At 41.0% G+C, this 18,984-nt stretch overlaps 2 protein-coding genes across 4 annotated transcripts; both read right to left on the bottom strand.

Annotated features, from left to right (window-relative positions):
• Positions 1 to 575: 575 nt before the first annotated feature.
• On the bottom strand, positions 576 to 2,193 carry aanat2 (arylalkylamine N-acetyltransferase 2). The gene is made up of 3 exons (XM_071518658.1): positions 2,028 to 2,193; positions 1,072 to 1,226; positions 576 to 881 (listed from the first exon to the last, which is right to left on the bottom strand). Exons 1-3 carry the CDS (start codon positions 2,191 to 2,193, stop codon positions 576 to 578), a joined length of 627 nt encoding a protein of 208 aa, XP_071374759.1.
• Positions 2,194 to 7,361: 5,168 nt separating this feature from the next.
• On the bottom strand, positions 7,362 to 17,542 carry mgrn1b (mahogunin, ring finger 1b). Of its 3 annotated transcripts, XM_071518651.1 has the most exons (17): positions 17,213 to 17,542; positions 15,593 to 15,711; positions 15,322 to 15,410; positions 15,056 to 15,202; positions 14,108 to 14,225; positions 13,817 to 13,883; positions 13,524 to 13,567; positions 13,376 to 13,423; positions 12,417 to 12,485; positions 12,142 to 12,301; positions 11,877 to 11,986; positions 11,310 to 11,524; positions 10,372 to 10,483; positions 10,245 to 10,290; positions 9,988 to 10,092; positions 9,471 to 9,516; positions 9,049 to 9,186 (listed from the first exon to the last, which is right to left on the bottom strand). In XM_071518651.1, exons 1-16 carry the CDS (start codon positions 17,298 to 17,300, stop codon positions 9,476 to 9,478), a joined length of 1,578 nt encoding a protein of 525 aa, XP_071374752.1. In that variant the 5' UTR covers positions 17,301 to 17,542; the 3' UTR covers positions 9,049 to 9,186; positions 9,471 to 9,475. The 3 variants fall into 3 exon arrangements, with proteins under 3 accessions (XP_071374749.1, XP_071374750.1, XP_071374752.1); XM_071518648.1 differs by lacking the exon at positions 9,471 to 9,516 and having other exon boundaries at positions 7,362 to 9,186; XM_071518649.1 differs by lacking the exon at positions 9,471 to 9,516 and having other exon boundaries at positions 7,362 to 9,186; positions 10,006 to 10,092.
• Between the last annotated feature and the right edge of the window lie 1,442 nt (positions 17,543 to 18,984).

Genomic DNA, 18,984 nt, shown 5'->3' with positions numbered 1-18,984 from the left:
CTTTAATGACTCAATTTCATGGTAATGATACAAATTTACAAATCACATACAAAATAATGAGCCAAAGCCTATGAATTCATCACACCTCTGGATGCTTTACAAAAATAGAATAGTATTTACATCACAACTGGAGTTTTAATGCAGTGGTAGGATCTTTTTCCATTAATGATCGTTACGTTACAAATCGTCAAACAACATGGTTGATTTCAGACAAATGAATGGAATTAACAATACTGAACTCACTAAGCCTATAGACGTTATTGCTAACAGAAGGAATACTGATTTGATGGCTGATACATGTCACACTGTCAACTGCAATGGGAAGCCATTGGTTTGTTTTTCTTGCTCCCCTACATGGTTACGCAGTCCACACTCCTTGCTGCAGTGGGTCAAGGGATGCTGTGAGGTACTGACATGAGGAAGTCCAGTAAGACATGACTGCTGCTGCTGAAACCACAGGTGCCTCTCTCTGCCTCTCCATCTGTCGGCTGTGGTCTGGTCATCATTTCTGCCCTGAGTCTGCGTTACATAGATGTGAGTAAAGTGGGAGGAGGGCGGGTTTTGGGGCTTAGGGACTAGCAGCCGCTGTTCCGCCGTGCGTACGCCTGCCCGCCGAGCATGTACTCCATCTCCTGGAAGCACATGTTGGGCACGGAGATAGCGGACGGCCCTTTCTCCTTGAAGCCGGCCTTGAGGTAGAAGGGCACCAGGAACTCCTCGCAGATCAGCAGAGCGCGGCGGAGGCCCGGCACACAGCGCAGGTACTGCAGGTAGCGCCACAGCAGGATGGAGCCCTTGCCCTGCTGGCGACAGTGGCGGTGTACCGAGAGCACGTGGATGTGCACCGTGTGGGTGTCTGGGACGTGCTGAGTCATGGCTTCCTGGATGGGAGCGTTAAAACGAAACATTAATGATGTATGAATATAACCTTACGAAAGATTAGATGAGACTCACATGCCTTTGTAGCTTGTCAGTATTAAGTAATTTGCCCTCTTTTCAAAGGTCAAATTGTGCCACAATGATAAATGCATGTTTTTACAGATTTTCCAGAAGGAGCATGGGGTTTCTCACCTGTGCGAGCCTCTCCTTGTCCCAGCCGGAGCCAATGATGAAGGCTACCAGCTGTCCCTCTTCAAACCAACCCAGAGACAACTCAGGACACTGGCCCAGGAAGTTCAGCACCTCGTCCAGGGTGAGTGGACACTCTCCAGACACAGAGACAAATGCTGAGGGGAGGGAGGGAAGAAATGGATGAGGAAAATAATATAGGATGAATGAAATGTATTCAGCTGCTTTCATTCCAGACACTTGATCATCTTAAGTGTGCTCTGCTAGTTTGTCAAAAGGCTGTTAAAACTGGCACTTAGATGGTATTGAGTATTCAACTGTTTCAGTGTTTGAATTTTTTCAATGGAATATTGCTCTTTCAAATACATGTTGAATCCTGATCATAATTTAAACACATGTATCATGAGCAAAAGGTAGCCTACTTTGTTCATCCCATGAGTTACAAGTAGGGCTGGGCGATATATCATATAATATCGATATCGTGATATGAGACAAGATATCGTCTGGGGTTTTGGTTATCGTAATATTGTGAAATAACTTAAATGTCACTTCTTCCTGGTCATAAAGGCTGCGTTACAGTAAAGTGATACAATTTTCTGAACTAATTAGCTTGTAGCTGATGGTTGGCTTTACCTGCTCAGCATATCCGCATTACTTATTACTGATTATACAGTACTGATTATGATATATATAATGATCTAATGATATAATGATCATTATATATGATAGATATAATGTTCATTGCTAATTTTCTAATGTTTCTTATATCTTATGAAGGCATGAATGCTCACCCCCAAAATATCGCCACATTATCGATATCAAGGTATTCGGTCTAAAATATCGTGATTTTTGATTTTGTCAATATCGCCCAGCCCTTGTTACAAGTTGTATTCGAAGTTAGAAGAAATGCAACATGTCTAAGAAATACTCTATTTGCGAACAGCATAAAGTTGCCATACCTTCCCTCTCGATCTCGAACACGCTGATGGCGTCCTGCGGGGTGAGGTTCCTGAACTCGCTGGCGGGGAGCGTGTGTCGCCTCTGCGGCCGCGGGCTTACCACTCCGACCGGCGTCTTCAGGAAGAAGGGCTTGAGGAACGGGGAGCTGCTGACCTGCTGCGTCATGGTGCCTGAATACTGGACAATATTCGGCTCTTTCTATCTACCCAGTCCCCCTTTTTTTTCAACCTGTCTTCTTACTTTCCAGCCTTTCTGCAATCTAAATTTTATATCGATGCTGTCAGTGATGCAGTTTACAGTCTAGTGAGGCTGCCAGAACAAGTCTGTGAATCAAAGCCTGCACTTTCAGAACTAAGGTTGCAGTGTTCTCCGCTTCTCTCACGCCCTCCACGGTAATCTAACTCACGTCAGTCGGCAAGATGCTGACCCTCGTGTCTTTCCTGCTCCTCTCCTCCTCGGCTCCTACTGTCTCTTACCCTTCCCCTCCTCTCTCTCTCCCTCTGATCTCATAAAGTGGTCGTCCCAAAGTAGGATAGCTGTCTGTGCACGTGTCTCCAAATTCTCCAAATCCCCTGCCATCAAATGACCACAACTTTAGTTACCAGTGTCTTTCTCATGTGTTGTCTATGTTGCATGTTTGTTAAACCGCCCAATTCAGAGGCATATGTCAGCTATAGTCGCAGTATATCATTGTGTATATTCATATTAGAATTAGACGCTATTTCGATTGACCTTCTGTATCTTCTGTTCAGAGTGGCGAAAAATCTCCATCCTAACAAATCATTCAGTCTAATATTGAGTCCTAAAATCTTAATTTTCACTTGTTTCTGATGCAAATCAACTTGTTTCAAGATTTTTGTCATTTTCTTGATAGTGCAGTGATCCACCTTATTCTGATATTGACACAAATTTCTAGAAAATTCCTGAAACAAGTGAAACTGCATTGGAAACAAGTGGAATTTATCTCTATTAAAATTTGTGTTTTAGGACTCAATAATAGACTAAATGACTTGTTAAGATGGAGATTTTTTGCAGTTTTGTACCTTCCTTTATAAGTCTTCTCCTAGTAAAATGTTTCCCAGGTATGTTCAGGTATTCACTGTGTGGTAAACATGTTTCTGTGATGACGAGAATTCATGCCAGATTAGATGAAAATAATTCAGGCAGATTCATTATATCCTTGTCTATCTACCACAGAGAAAGTGCTGTTGTTCAGACGTGATGATGGAGGATTTGTTTCCACACAGCACATGTACAGTATATCGGCACATGCACTGTGCACTGTGTGTGGTATGTGTGGGATGAGCGAGGGGTGGTGTGACTGGATGTGGAGATACGCGTGTTTCGGGAGACCAAGGGCATGTGGGCTAATTGAACTCTACTGAGGGAGGGAGAGATTTGAGTGGATTGTTGTGGGGATGATTTCATGCCTCAAAGAGGTTTAGTACAGACTAATTAATTGGGAAAGCACTTGCTTTGAATGGCCTGAGGTAGAGGTAAACCTGTTTATGCTGAGTTGCTCTACAATCAACACATGGTAGAATTTCAGAGGGTCCTTTTATTTCATTCTGAATAGTTTATATCTCCATTGATATATATATCGGTTTTCATCCAAAGGAAAACATAAACCTTTCTTTTCTTTATAGTATAATAAGACTGTACAAGTCCCTACTAACTAAACATAAGATAAGATGAACTTTCTTATAGTCAGCTGTGAAAAATTCCACTTGCCCCTGGTCTGTGCAGCGGCAAAACATTTCAGAACATTAAAAACAGTATTCTTAGTGTAATTACACCTTAGATAGGTAATGTGTCAACACTGTACCACACCAAAACATTAAAAACCTAGCCAAGACACAAGAGCAACATAGAATAATGAAAGTGGAGTTAATCAATTCCTTGATATCAAACCAATCCTTTAAAGAATCCTTGTGTGACCTGTTTCTAAATTAGTCTTAGCTCTTTCATCTCTCTGCAGCCAGGCAGGCTTGACACTGCAGTCTCCTGGCTTGAGGCTTAACCTTAATATTGTTTGTTGTAGCCCCCAGAGATCAAACCGAAATAGAATTGTTTTAAGGATTATTGTTTCAGCCTGTTGCGTCCCTTCAGGCTTCACTAGTGTGACGGATGAGAAATCTCCTTTATTTCGAGCCAATAGCTATGTCATCTGGACAGGTGGCCAATCACGAATAAGACAACATCCCCTATCATGAGATCATCAGATATTACAAATGGAGCACAAACACGGCTGTTCAGAGATGAAATGACCTTTTCTGACCCGCACCTTCCTTCATCCGTCCAGCCGATGGTAAACACCTGAGAGAGACAAATGAATGACAAGGCAGAGGCAGAGTGTTTGTGACCTGGTGTTTTAGCTCATGCAGGGGGAGTTCAGTATGCAAACAGTCTGTGAGAAAATAACAGAAATTAGCCATCGTCACAGCTGACGGTGAGACAGGAATTGTGAGCCTTTGTGGATGGAAAGCCACTTCAGAGCTGGTAGCAGATTAAACTGTCTGGCTTTATGTATAAGCTCACCCACTGACCTTACTCGCTCAAAGTGCCATAGACACTAATCTCATTTATGGCACACACACATACACACACACACACACACACACATAGACACACACACATTATCACAGTGTATTACGTTTTTACAGGCAAGCTGGGAGGCAAATTTAACTGAATCGCCATTAAACTTCATACTGACATGCACCTGTTGGTTCTCTCAACAGTTGGCCAGAAAGAAAACCAGTGTCTTTTGTTTATCATATGGGTAGAAAATACTTAATTCATCTCATGGGCAGAGAGTATTAGGAGCTCAGTGGCTTTGCACTTTGCCCAAGCCGACCACAGTATCTCTACTATACTGTATGTGAACATTGTCATGAAATCTGCTCATTGCTATTAAAAATGTAATTGTTTTTAATTACTCGTTTTTAACAATGTATGTTGTTTCTTCTTGAAGCCTCCCTAGTTTGACCCTATTTAACACCATTGGATATAATTGTGCAAATTATATACAGTATATTACTTACTGAATAACCTGAGAGTACATTCATGGTATTTGTAGAAGACACAAAGCACTCATTCAATTAGTAAATTATTACTCAGAATGTGTGGAGACACAGGGTGAATTGAGGCACACAATTTAAAATGTTTCAAAGCAGACTGGTATTTCAGAATACCAGCAAATTAAACGCCTTACATGAGTTCAGAACTCTTTATTTAGCTAGAAAACTGGAGTTTCTTGGCTTGGTTGCACCGTTTTCCTTGGTTTGAAAACACAGTTGTGGTGTTCAGAGCTGCTGTCACTCAACAGAGGACTACAGCAGATGATATAGGTGCTCTATGTGCTCTGTAATAAGTAATGAACACTAAAGCATGCATGTGCTGGTTTCAAGGCGAGACTGAGGCACCATAGGTCACATAGACATGCACTTTATTATGGTCATCCAAGATGTGTCAGCTCTAGTTCATTTGTTGACAATGCAAGTCGTAATGTTTTATCTTCCAGTCTTGTACCAGAGGTGGAGTCTGCAAGACATTTTGTTTGAAAATCACCAAGGTTTCCCATTAGAAAATGTCAGTTGAAGTTACTGTATCTAGTGAGGGATGTGTGTTCTTTTGTTTTCAGTACATCATAAGTTGACCACAACATAACACTTTCCTTTCCTGACAAGCAATTTTTAGGTGACATTTACCAGACAGGAAGGACAATACTCTTAACTGTCGGCATAAAACCTTCTCACAGGATGCAGATAACCACATAAGCCACAGACATACAGCTAACCTAGAAAAGTCCACAATTAAGCCTTTCAGATGGAAGATTAATTGAAGATATAACATCCATGATTTCGAAGGGGACTGGTCAATGTGTTTGTTTGCGGTTAAAACCTTACAAAAGGAGACAGTTTTGCTGCCTGCTTGGCCAGCAGAGGGCAGTATTCACCCTGCTGGAGCACTCGCCTTTACCTTGTTTATATATGAGAACGCCTAAAAATACATGTAAAGCTCATGTTTAACAACCTCCACTATAGTTTTCAATTGTTATTTTAATTGCAGTTTAGTTTTAGTTAGTAAAACTTTACTGTGTTTTAAAACATTGATGCAGTGTTCACTCAGTTATAGAAAGGTGTTTACTTAGATGTTGTTCAGCTATGCATTCTCTATCTGTATGAGGTTTGTTACTTAATTTTGATTAAGTGTAAACATTTTGATTACTTTGATAGATATACATGGTACATACTCAAGTATTATAGTTGTGAGTTGCATGCAAGCCTCCTACAATTGCATCTTGATTTCTGCTACGGGGTGGGTTCTTCAAAAAGATTGTTCAGAATATCTACAGTAAGAAAAAAACTCTGTGATCCAGCTACAGACAGCAGACAGTGTTTCTGTAGTATAGTTTTTTTTATCACAGCTGTCTGAGGCAGCAGGGGCGATGGAGCTGTCTAGTACCTGAGAAGTGCCTGAGGCAGCTGTGTGTCCAGCAGGTGAGCTGAGGGGAAACAGTACAGGTTTGTTTCTTCTGGACGTGCAGGTGGCTGTACAGCAGGTGAGAAGGTGACAACTGGAGCCTGGAGGGTTCACCTAACTGATACTGAGTCTAGAAAAGTCCTGAATCCTTTGAATGCTGCTGAAGCTGTCACTTTACAGTTCTACTACATTATTTTGGTCCTATGAGTTGTTCTTTCTATTTCTCTTTAAATTTAACTTAACCCTTGACTCTTGAAGATATTTTACATCTTACATCCATGATGAACCTGTGTATTAGTGATGTCAAACAAAATACTGAAGCCTCCTGTTGCCATGATGTTTCCACATAGGAATAATCATTGGAATATAAGCTAAACAATTTTCTATTTTCTTAGCCTGTTTTCAGGGAAGATGTTGTTTATCGCAGAGCATTTTCCTCTAATGACAAAGTAACTTGTTTCCCTGTTCCCAGGATTCAACTGACTCATCACTACTTTAGGTCATGCACATAATACCGCCATACATTTTAATGGCAGAGCACTGAGTGACTCTGTGGGTTTGAGTTCTGATGTTTTTTTCTCCATTTCTGAATCATCAACCTTCCACCGTTTAACCATGACAGATAGAGGCAATAGAAGGCGATGATTGCATTGATTGAATACCACAGTTCACAAATGCAGGAATAATAGACTTGAAAGAGTGTAAATCTGGAAAGTACTATATAATAATGGCCCAGGGAAACGCACAGTCACTGGAAACTGATTGAAGAGTCACACACTGGCCCCGTAGTTTTTCTGTGTGGCCTGAACTGTGCAGTGTGGGTCGATCACAAAAACAAGCATTAGTCAAAGTATTGAACCTTTATTCTTTATTGTTGTACACATGCTGCTATACACACGAGGAAAGACAGGTATTGATTTTACAGAGAGCCACAAACCACCGACTGTGGTGTTATCCTGGATACCAGGTCAATAGTGGTCAGAACAGGAACAGGAAGGCACAGTGTCAAGTTGAAATGGCACATAAGAGGAGGGGGAAAGACAAAATAACCACATTACTTAAAAGCAGTGAGAGGTTTAAGCCTCTCTACAAATTCACATGCAAGAGCTAGCCCAATAATTAAAATGCAATGTTTGCATCTATTGCATTGGATATGTGTTCTTTCCAATCAAACATACATTAAGAGAATCCACTTTAACCGAAATACTTTTCAGATTAAATGCATAATTGATACATGGACATAAAATAGTAAATTAACACATTGCTCAATAATAATAATAATAATAAGATATATTTTGCAGTAGTTTGCAATAGAAAAAAAGGCTCTGTACATCAGTGTCAAAAACCCTGTCGACAGACTGGAAAATGTTGTGTATTTTAGCGTTTATAAGAACACTAATGCCCAATGCAACAAACAGCCATAGCAATTCAAGGCACATAGATCTATATGCATGGCGCTACACACACAGGACCAAGGTAAGTAAGGCATTGCAGCCAGACAAAGGCTTGACCCCATCTTGCAGCTACGTCACATAAGCAGACGCTGGCATTGCCACAAAAAGACTGTACAGAGATCTGCCACATCTACAACAAGCACACTTATTGTGCCATACTGAGTCAGCATACATGTAGCTGTAACATATATGCTTGTTGCAGGCTTTAGCTATCTTTGAGTTCAGCTGTTAGGATGTGAAAGTGTAGCACTTATCGATTATCAAAGTCTCACATAATGTGCATGTAGCTGATTCTACTTCCATTACTTCAATACCGGGATTTTTTTTTCTATATCATATGCAAGTATACAATATTGCAAGTAACTACATAGGATTCTAGTACAGTTATGATACATAGATATCACATCTTTAAAAAAAACAAAAAAACAGACATGTAGATGTTTAAGACTGCAGACAATTTAAACTAATCTCATCATAAACTCTCATTACAGGGAATGGATTATAAAAGATTTCGTCAACAGTGCGAAATCACTTCAAATGGACACACAAATAAGTAGTATGTTTTCAAATCTCCACTCATAGTCGAAATCAAGCTGACTGGAAAGAAATGTCTAAATCTATTAATCTGTTACATGTGTGAATACAATATTTAAAGACAAACGGTATTCATAAATTCTTCTAAATTTAGTGTCAAGCAGTAGGTATAGAGTTAAGTTACAGTAAGTGTGCTTAAAAGCACCACCATATCAGGTAGTGACGTATCTCTGGACTCCACGTTACTAGACCACAACCGAACATCTGACAGTCAATGAAATGTTTGCTAGAACAGGAATAATGGTTTCATTTTTACACATCGGGCATAGATTAGGGTAAAAAGAGCGTCTATGCAGGAGTCATCGAATTTCTTTTCCCGTGTCAAGAGATGTCGATGGAATAAATACAGAGTCCTCCCTTGTCCTTGTGAGTTTCCTTTCAGGGCCCATCGCTGGTGCTGATGACAGAAGCAGAAGACTTGAGTGTAAGTGGAAAAGAGGGATCAGACGATGGTGGGGCATAAATCTGTGCAGATGGATCACGGGATGGGAGGGGAGGGAAAGGCTGAGCCAGAGTCAAGGGTTGAGGTGCTCATCTTCCATGTGAAGGCTGCTTGGGGGACACAGGAGCGGCTGGCTGGAGCAGTTGGTGCTCTGACTTTTCAGGCTTTCTGTCGACTCCGACGACCCTGCGGATGAAGAAGCGACGGATAAGCGGCAAGGCTCAAACTGTCAGTCAGACCTCCAAATAAGAATACAGACGCCTACAAGAAACAGCGCTCATTCTTGATAAGATATGCCTCGGATATGCCAATTTCCATGATAAATAACCCGCCGGATCTTTTTATTTTTTTAAACTGATGATTCATCTGACAGAGAGAGAGAGGAATGTATTTCCGAATGATACAGAGAACAGGGTTCACAGCAGTAGAGCTCATACAGAGAAGCAGGACAGACAGGAAAGCCTACATACCACAGTTATTCCTCCATACCAATAGAGCAGGAATCAGGACCTAGAGCTGCCCAGAGTGGGGCGGTACGAAGGGACAGGATGACAGGGAATAGAGGAAGAGTGTTAGGAAACATACAGAAGCACAAGAGCACACAGGTTAGATGCAAAGCGCAGGGAATGACAGCCTCTTAGAATACAAAGAAAAGAGTCATGATTATATATAGTACCAGAATGGAGATACACAGCAAATTTGTAGTTGTAGTTGACGTTGTAGTCACTTTTAGGAGCTCCAGTGACAGTGCATGGTTAACTGATTTCATGGCTGAATATGTTTTTTTCTCAGGAATTAGCGTGACCAGTAGGTGTACTAGTTAGTCATCAGCTTTATGTACAACGTAATCCCTAAAAAAACCTCTCTGGAGTACTGTTATCTATGTTAAATCGCAGTACACCAACTGCTCCTTTCCCTTTCTTTCCTTTTGTGCTTAAGGAGACTAGTCTGTCATTTGTTCTTTGTTCCGGGCAGAGTATTTCTCACCTGGCAGAGACAGGTCGCCTGCCGGGTCGCTCTCTGTTTTGGTCAGGCTGCTGTGCTCACTGCTGCAGTCCTGCAGGATCTCCCCTCCAGAGTGCAGCCTGTCCTCTGATTCACCCAGGAGACAGAGGAGAGCAAATGTCACTGAATCAAACTCTCAAAGCCAAGTCGAGTCAACTGCTGTTATTCTTCCTGAGCGGAGCAGATCTATACTTGTGCCGCCCCAAAGACATTATTTAGTCCCAAAGGAGAGAACTCACCATCATCTGGAGACAGGGACTCGGCTACATCCTCGGTTGCCGTGGCCTGGGGGAGGGAACGAGATATTGTTAAAGCTGTGGGCTGCAGAGGAGGCAGAGATCAAAGGGGATGAAGAAGTGTGTTTACCTCTGTGGGGGCAGGACTGCTGGACAGCAGTGTGTTTGGCTGAGCGTCGGACATCTCCGACAGCTTCTCCTCATCCTCCTCCTGGATGGGAGAGGATGGAGACCTCAGGGTGCTGCAGAGGGGGGGGAAAGCAGAAAAGCTATTCATAGAACACAGGACTCGATTCACTATACAAGGCACCTACATGAGCAGATTTTCACTCTAATCAAGCCATTGTCTTCCCAAAGCAAGGTGCTTAAGGAAGATGGACTGCCAAGGATGGGCTGACTTCATCTGTGGTATTGTGATGAATGGGGAAGATAGTGGCCAAATGCTGCACCCTTCAGAGTAACTTAAATAGGAAGCCTCTCTCTATTCTGGCTCTAGGCCAGTTGAGTGGGGAAACCACATTATACAGTCAGAATAATACCACAGATCAAATCTTGGCAGCAGTTTGGCATAGTGAGGAGGGAGACTGTCACTCAGCCAGCAGGCCCGGATTCAAGCCCCAATGACAGCAAGCATCCAACCTGCTGGAGTGTCCTTGAGAAACACACTGAATCCTTACCAACCACTGCTGTAGCTGACGCTGCGCTGACCGCCCCTGTGGAGGGGGCGGAAGAAGAGAGAACGACAACTACTGCTGTTTAAGGAATATTAGAAAATGTCTGCTCCAGCAATGATAAAAAATTATACAGTGATATATTGAATGTTAGTGACAGGACTTTTTTTTTTTTGCTCATTCCCCTCCAAAGGTCAACCACAGAGCAGCACCTCTTAGGGATTCAGTGTGTTGCTCAAGGACACTTGTGCAAGATAATGGGGGATCAAACCTGAGACCTTCCGATCATAAGTTGTTCTCGCTAAACACTCACTAAGCCCCAAATGTTTAACTAGCTAGCTAATAGCACTCCAGGTCAAACTGGCTGAGAGGAGAACAGGCTACACTGTGAGATTACCTGTCAGGGGACTTGCTGACTTTGCCTTTCTGCAGGCCTCCATCACTTAAATGCTCCGGGGAGCTCAGCTGTCTGCTTTCTCCTCCCAGGCCCCCTGAGAAGTTGATTTCGTCGTAGAGGGGGGCAGATGGGATGGCAGGAGACACTGACCGCAGCCCGTTGAGTGCCTCCAACAGCGAGATGGGTTCAAAGCCGGGAGGAACCGAGTCTGTGCTCTGCAGAGTGATGCACAGAGGGATTAGTGCTGGCAGTCCACATTTGATAAACACTCAACAAATGGCTGCATATTCACAATTCCAGAGCACTGTAGGAAAGATCCAACAAATTAAATCAGTGATGGGCAACTGGCAGCTTAGGGTCAGATCTACACTCCTTAAATCTGACCCCAAATACTGTATATATTTATACAATACATACTGATTTCAGCTTGATAATCCTTATGTTTTCTTATCTTATATTTCATCTATATGTGCAGTAACAGGCACAACTACCTCGGCAGATTCTAATTGTGATTCTAGGACCCTTGTGAACTGCAATGTGCATGAAATTTAGGTTAGTGGAACCTACTGAGTGCTCGTCGTGGTCCATAGTCTGAGCCAGAACGGGGCTGAAGGACACAGGGGAAAGAGCTCCAGGCTTTTTCCTCACAGCTCTGATCTGCAGCAAGGCTCTGAAGGCTGGGCGGAGGAACCCCAGGTCACATTATGCATGAAAACAACTTCACCATATCAGTACGTTTAATTGTAACTTTACTTATCAAATAGCGTCACTCAAGTGATGCAAAAAAAAAAAGAAAAGAAAGTAATTGCAATAATGTAACGCTTCGTCTTACGCAGTCTGCAGATAGGACAGTTGTTGGCCTGGTAACGCAAAGTGTCTGCACAGGAGTTGCAGAGACACAGATGTCTGCAGGGCAGGATGAGTGTGTCTCGCAGGTCAGACAGACAGACGACACACTCGTTGCTGTTGTCGCTGTTCTCGTCATCCGATGGCTGGAGGAGCAAGAGAAAACAAATAAATCATAAGCCTCAGAAATAAAACATGGCTGAACTTTTACAGCATAAAGCATAAGGCAATGCAGCATAAGGTAATATTTCCACTGAAAACCTTGGTTTCTTGGTTGTTTTTGTTTTCAATCCCATAGATCTCCTGCAACAGGTAGCTCACACGATCCACCTGTTACAATACAGAAATATGAAGTTTTACCCAACAATTACAGCGTAGGTTGACATTTTGATATCCAGAAACAGGGAGACAATACTCAAACACTGATATAAATTTTCAACTGCTCAACTGATATGGTTAAAAGTCTTAAATTAAAGCCTGTCTAAATCTAACAGTCACTGTACCATTTCACATTCAAAGAGATAAAGTACAGAGCCAAAACATCTAAAGGAGTTACTGTGCAAATTCTTTGAGCTCACTGTAATCTAGGTTTACATTCAACATCTATTTTAGAGCTCTGCTTTATTGTGAGACTCCCATGGGTCTTGACACAGATTTTAGTGGCGTTGGTTTTTTCCAATAGCTGCAGATGGGTGTGAGGGACAGAATAAAAGGCTGCTGAAATACTGAATATAGTTAAATGTAATTTGGATACTGCTGTGCAATCTGTCTGCAATGTTTCCAACATGTCCACTTGAGAAAATCACTGTTGTTCTGCCTAATACCTCCAATCTCTGGCTGTCCTGCCATGCATAAACAGGTTATTGCAGAACATGCATGCTTCACCTATTATCGTGGACTGTTAAGATTTGATTGTGTAATGGTTTTACATTATACAGCCATACTCTAATTGCAGCACAAATTGTAAATAGCAGTTTAATGCAGTGCAGGCTTCAAGGTGGGCTTAAGACAAACTGCCGCAGTAACAGGAAAACTGACGGGAGTGGGCTGGGCTAGCCAAGAAAATAGTGGGAGGAGACTGGTGTGACATTAACAAATAAGGCCCATGCAGACCTCTAAACTGCAGATTTGACAAAATACATTCCACTTGTGCCTTTTAGAATTTGCTATATAATAAAAAAAGAAAAGCAATATCAGAGTAAGAATGCTCATAAACATACGATTTGCTTCTGCTTCAAAGGCTTGACGGAGAAACTGCCATCAACATGCTGGAAGTTTAAAAAAAACATGTTTTAGCTCATATACAAAATGTTTGATTATATAGAGACACATTAAAATTGAATTAGGTTCATTAAGACGTGTACTTACTCTCTCAAAGGCTGCCAAAAGTACATGAGCATGTCCAAGGCAATCTTGAAAAGAACACACAGTATAATTAATAAAGAATGCATATCTTAATTGGTAGATGTTTTTACCAAAAATGTTCAGCATTTCAGCACTATGACTGAATTTAATATAACTGCTAACATTGGTAGTATTAGTGCCATGCTATATACCTGCTGAGCTATTTCAGTGAGGCAGTTCAGAGTCATTTGCCTTTTATGTTCGTACCAACAGAAAAGATATCTTGTCATAACTGTCATGCAGCTGTAGTAACCTACCATCCCCTTCATCAACCACAGCTTGGATAACCATGGGGAAAACGCCTCGGTCGAGGTCAAAGTTTAGCTATAAGGGAAAAAAGATACAGATGTTTTAATATTCAATACAGCACAGAGTCTGGTTTCTCCATGTGTGTATCTTATGAAATGTTGTGTTGTGTTCTGGCCAAAGCAATGCTGTGCATGGGTGTGGGGAGGACACTGATAGATAAACACCAACATTAAAGGAAACAACTTGTTTTTTCTCATGTGAGCCGGTGACACATCCCACTGATTGCTACAGATACTTACATCTTCCTCTTTCCACTCGCTGAAATCAATTTTGAAAGACGGCATGGAGAACTGCTGGCTCACCCCTCGCTTGTAGTGTACAGTTTCAGAGACCATCGTTGGATCCTTGGGGTTGTACCTACACAAGGCAGAGAAGACAATGGTCAAGGTGCAGAAAGATGAAGGATTCCTGTACTGACTCAAGTCGGTCATTCCAGTCCATCCCACAGTGCAACAAGCATCCAGTGTTTCTGAAAGGGCGAGAGCAAAGGTTGACATTTGGACATTTCTCAGTGTGGAAAGGCTAATGCTGTCGAATGCTGCTTTATGTAACTGGTCCATTCATTAGAGTCAGATTTCTACAAAACAGAACAGACACAAAACATTAAAGGACGCAGACTCAGTCTCAAACTCTCAATATAAAACAAGCCTATCTGCTCTTTTTGAAATAGGGCTTTCCTGTTAATTCATTTTGTGATGGGGAAATTTGTCATAATGCAATATTTATCACGACACAATAACTTCCGCATGAAATATTATTTTCATATTCTCCTCAGCCTTATCCAGAGTATCCATGGTGACTGGCGGTTGCTAAGGACCCACCACATCCCGCTTCATCTTTAGGCTCAGGATCTCAATACAGTTTGGACATCTTTAGCACAGTGCTTTCCAATAAAATGACACTGTTGTATCAGTGAGATCAACCTATCGCTCTATGGCTAAAATAGGAGATTTGTATACCTTGTTCAATTCATTAATTCTTATGGAATCGATTCAGATGTGGCCACTAAAAGATAAGGCAATCACTTCAACAACAAACTGAATTCAATAAATTTGATCAGGACTAGTAGATTTGATCAGGACTATAAGGTCAGTTTCATTTTTAAATAGGTATTCATCCAATATGCTATACATATGAGAAGCTTCATCTGATTCAGTCCCATAGATCAAGAATTTTGTGATTCTTACACTGCCATCCCATTGGAGAATTCCTCAAAAGCTTGGCAGTACAGGGTGATGGCCACCCGAGCGTCAGCATCAAAGGTGAACTCCACACCGTACAGAACCTTGGGTTTCCCCCCTTCCTCTGTTGGTGTGTCAGAGTCGTCTTTATACCTAGTGAGAAAAGGTTTGACAGTCATAAGGTCACCACAATGGAAGCTCTATTCAAGGAAATAACACTTTTACTCTGATTTCACCATCATCATAAGAAATCCTAGCCTCCATAACCTTACCTGACCAGCCGCAGAGAGTCCTTCCTAATGTTGACCAGACTCCTGAGGGTTTTCACAGGCTCATGGGGTGCAGGGGTCACATATGGAAACTAAGAAATAATGACAACAATAACAACAACATGAATAATTTGATTTGAAAGTATTTGTATTGTTGAATTAGTCACCTTTCTGACAAAGACACACAAAAGAAAATGTCCTTAAATATGTGAGAAAACATAGACTTGCTAATTCTCAGATGATGAACATGTGGTGAAGCAACATAAGTTTTCACCTGCACAGGCCTATTTCCAAGAAAATTGAGGTCCATGTTTTCCCCAAAAAGGTATCCCTCTGGATGTGGTGTGTCGAATTTCTCTCCTCCCATGAAAAAGTGGCTCGCAAAATAATTGCCTGGGGGCAAGAAGGAAAGAAAGATGAATGGAAAAGTCACTGAGGACATCATGGAAACAAAATAAACTGACAATGCTAATTCTGGAAAGCAGCCTTACACTGTGTCTGTGACTGAAAATACATACAGCTATTTTGATGTTTTGGTTCTGTATCTTCTTAGTTTGGATCAACAAAATGGTTCGGCTATAGAGATTGTCAGCTTTGAAGCCCAAAACATCAGCAGACTCATAAAATTACATTTTCAGGTTCTCTTCTCAGCCTTTTTGCATTTCATATCTGCCTATAATTTAGCTGTAGAACACTTTTGTAGCTCCGAATTACCCTGATACAATATGGAATAAGGCTGCATGGTTGTCTAAATGGGATAAACAAATACAAGGGATTGAGATACATCAAGCAGCCACACAACATCATTCTCCTGTTTACAGCGTCAGCAGACACTGATCACTTTAGCATTTGGCTCTCCTTACTAATTATTCTCCCTCTAAAGTTATGCCTTCCTAGAAGCACTATAACATAAGCGTAATTATTAAAATTTAGATTTATAAACCAGATCTTTGTTGAAGTGTAGTCATTTTAACCAGCCATGAACAACTTATTACACTAGACTTATTTTGATCAAGATCCCCAACTCAGTTCTCGTAGGGTTACACTGACATGCAAGAGGATTTATATTACTAGCTGGAAAGACAGTAGACAATAAAATATCTTGTGATGGTTACGGGTTGTAAACTGGTTGTAAAATGATGGTATAATTAAAGAAGTACAGACCTAGACTTAGCCTAACTATTCTAAATACTTCTGACATCCTAAAATAGTAGGACAATGTTTTTTATTTGACACGTGAAAAACATTTATTGACATGTGTGTCACATTATTCTCTTCTGGACAGGAGCATCTTTCGCTCCTTTGGTGACATTTAGTATCCAATATGTGTGGATTCAACACTTCTATTGCGTCTGAAAATGAAGTATTGGTATTGTTGGACTTGGATGCTACACGCATAATGATAGGTCACGATGCGATGTAATATTGACATGACACTACAAATTGCCCAGTACTGTGTAACATTGATCCCGACATGATGAAAGATGTCTAGTCAAAGCATCACAAGCTTTTCTGATATTGTAAAGTATGATTATGAAATAAACTACGGAGGTAAAACAAGCCTCTCGACAGAAATCACGGTCTGGGTCATCTATCATAACATCAATGGTTATGTTAACGTTCATGTTTTACATGCGACCACAGCAATATAGTCAGTATGTAGCTAAAGGATATGGTTGTTCCACACTAGTGCTAATAAACAGATAAGTAGAAATCATTCAAAACGGACTAGTTAACCGTTCATTGACGTTATCTATTTACTAGTGTGTTCGTCTGTGTCGGTGTGTATCAGTGTTTGTTTGTCTGTGTGTGGCTGTAGATCCTCCTTTATAGGAAACTGTATTTTGCCAAGTCAGCTACTATTTTCAATCAAGATGGATCGCTGATCACCTACCAGATTTAGGTGGAAATCGGTAGGCCGAATTGGCCTGGATATCGATATCCTCAACACCAGCGATTCTGCGACTCAGGATGGACCCCATCTTTCTCTGGCTAGATCGCCTACGTTAGCTACAGTTAGCTAGCAGCTTTGCAGCTAACGACAGTAAACGCGACAGCTCAATAGCTATTAATGGGGCGGCTCTGGTTAACGCTGCCTTCAACGTACACAAATGTCAAGACAATGATAATATCGACTGTCAACAAACGTTTTTTCTTAATCAAACATTTTACACGTCCACTTTGTTGTCAGCTAGCTTGTGAGCGCTAACAGGAAATAAGGGAGAGACGGGCTGTTGTTTTGCCAAGGTTGGTGCTAACGTAACAAGGAGCCAACCTGATTGGCTGTCTCCAAGCCTTCCTCGAGATTCAGGGCGTTCGCTCTGTGTCAGCGGACCGCCCGCCAGGAAGCATGGGGGGCTAACCTCCTTGGGGGCTACACAGACAAACAGAGTTCATAGGTTACTCAGTTTTATTACAAGAAAGGATAGTATGATGTATATCTTCCCAAGATACAATTTTGACAAAGTTGATGGAACTGATTTCCTCTTGAGATGTAATTTTGATGTCAAACTATCTAACTTCCACAGGCAGCTTCTTTTAACTTGGTGTCTAATACAGTAACCATAACTTCTCTCCTCATAGTTTTTATATTTGGAATGACAAATATGTGGCTTATAACAACAATTCTGTTTTTTTTTTAAGAATGGTTTGACTGTGGTATTCTTTTAGTTGGCCAGCTCCTGAATGATGACCACCAAGTATTGACAGATAACGATCTGTGCACTAATCAGACAAGGAATATTTTATTGTCACTGGTGCCATTTCAGGTGATACTTTGCAATACAAAAACCAAGAATTAGATTATATTTTTTATTACTCGTTTATTTATTGATTGTACCTGGTCACTTTCTTTTTGATATGCTATTACCACATGGCTGAATGGAAAGTTTAATGTTTGTAGTTATTTGTCTACTAGTGAGGTAATTCTATACAAGATGCAAGATGATGTTTTAGATATATAATCACATTTATGTGACTGATGTATGTTTGGAAAATACCATATTCACAAAATGAAATGGAATGAAAGGAAATCCAACTTTAAAGGCTTTGTGATAAACTGTAAGAAATATTGTCATAATTTAGAAAATGTTAAAAACATAAAAAGCTAAAAAGGCTCAATATTTTGTCTCTTTACAATCGATTGGACCAATGCCCTTTCCCATGTCTTTTTCTTGTCTTTTTTCTCCTCTATCTTTCCAATTTTGTCTTTGTACTCCAGAGATCCACACACTGATGTAACTGTCATAAACACTGTATTAGAATCTACTGTAAAACCCTAATATAATATAATACGTTCTCTCTTGGTTCTCTCTCTCTCTCTATATATAGGCAGTGGTTATATAAATAATTGAAAATGTACACGGGAGAAAAGCATGGCTTGTACCTTATAGATTCTGTATCCCAAATAAGACAAGAGAAGTGTAACATATTTCATAACATTTACCCCACAAACATTTTCTGGCAAAGTTACTGTAAAATAAAGCTCATTTGGATGAAAAGGTTAAGAGAAAAATATTCTATGAATCAAGAAAGTCACTCTCCCATTTGCTGTCAACAGAGCAGCTCCAGGTAAGTTCAAAGATAAGATAAGATGAACCCTTTAATGATCCTGTGGGGAAACTGAGACATCTGTATGACATGAGTCTTGGCTGCCTGGTTTATAGC

This window comes from Centroberyx affinis, unplaced genomic scaffold (assembly GCF_046629955.1).
Source record: "Centroberyx affinis isolate AG114_WGS23_722 - 3 ecotype Tasmania unplaced genomic scaffold, CSIRO-AGI_Caff_v1 ptg000618l_1, whole genome shotgun sequence".
In the NCBI taxonomy this organism is placed as follows: Eukaryota; Metazoa; Chordata; class Actinopteri; order Beryciformes; family Berycidae; genus Centroberyx; species Centroberyx affinis.
The sequence above is the reverse complement of the archived record's forward strand: the minus strand, read 5'-3'. Positions and strand labels throughout refer to the sequence as shown.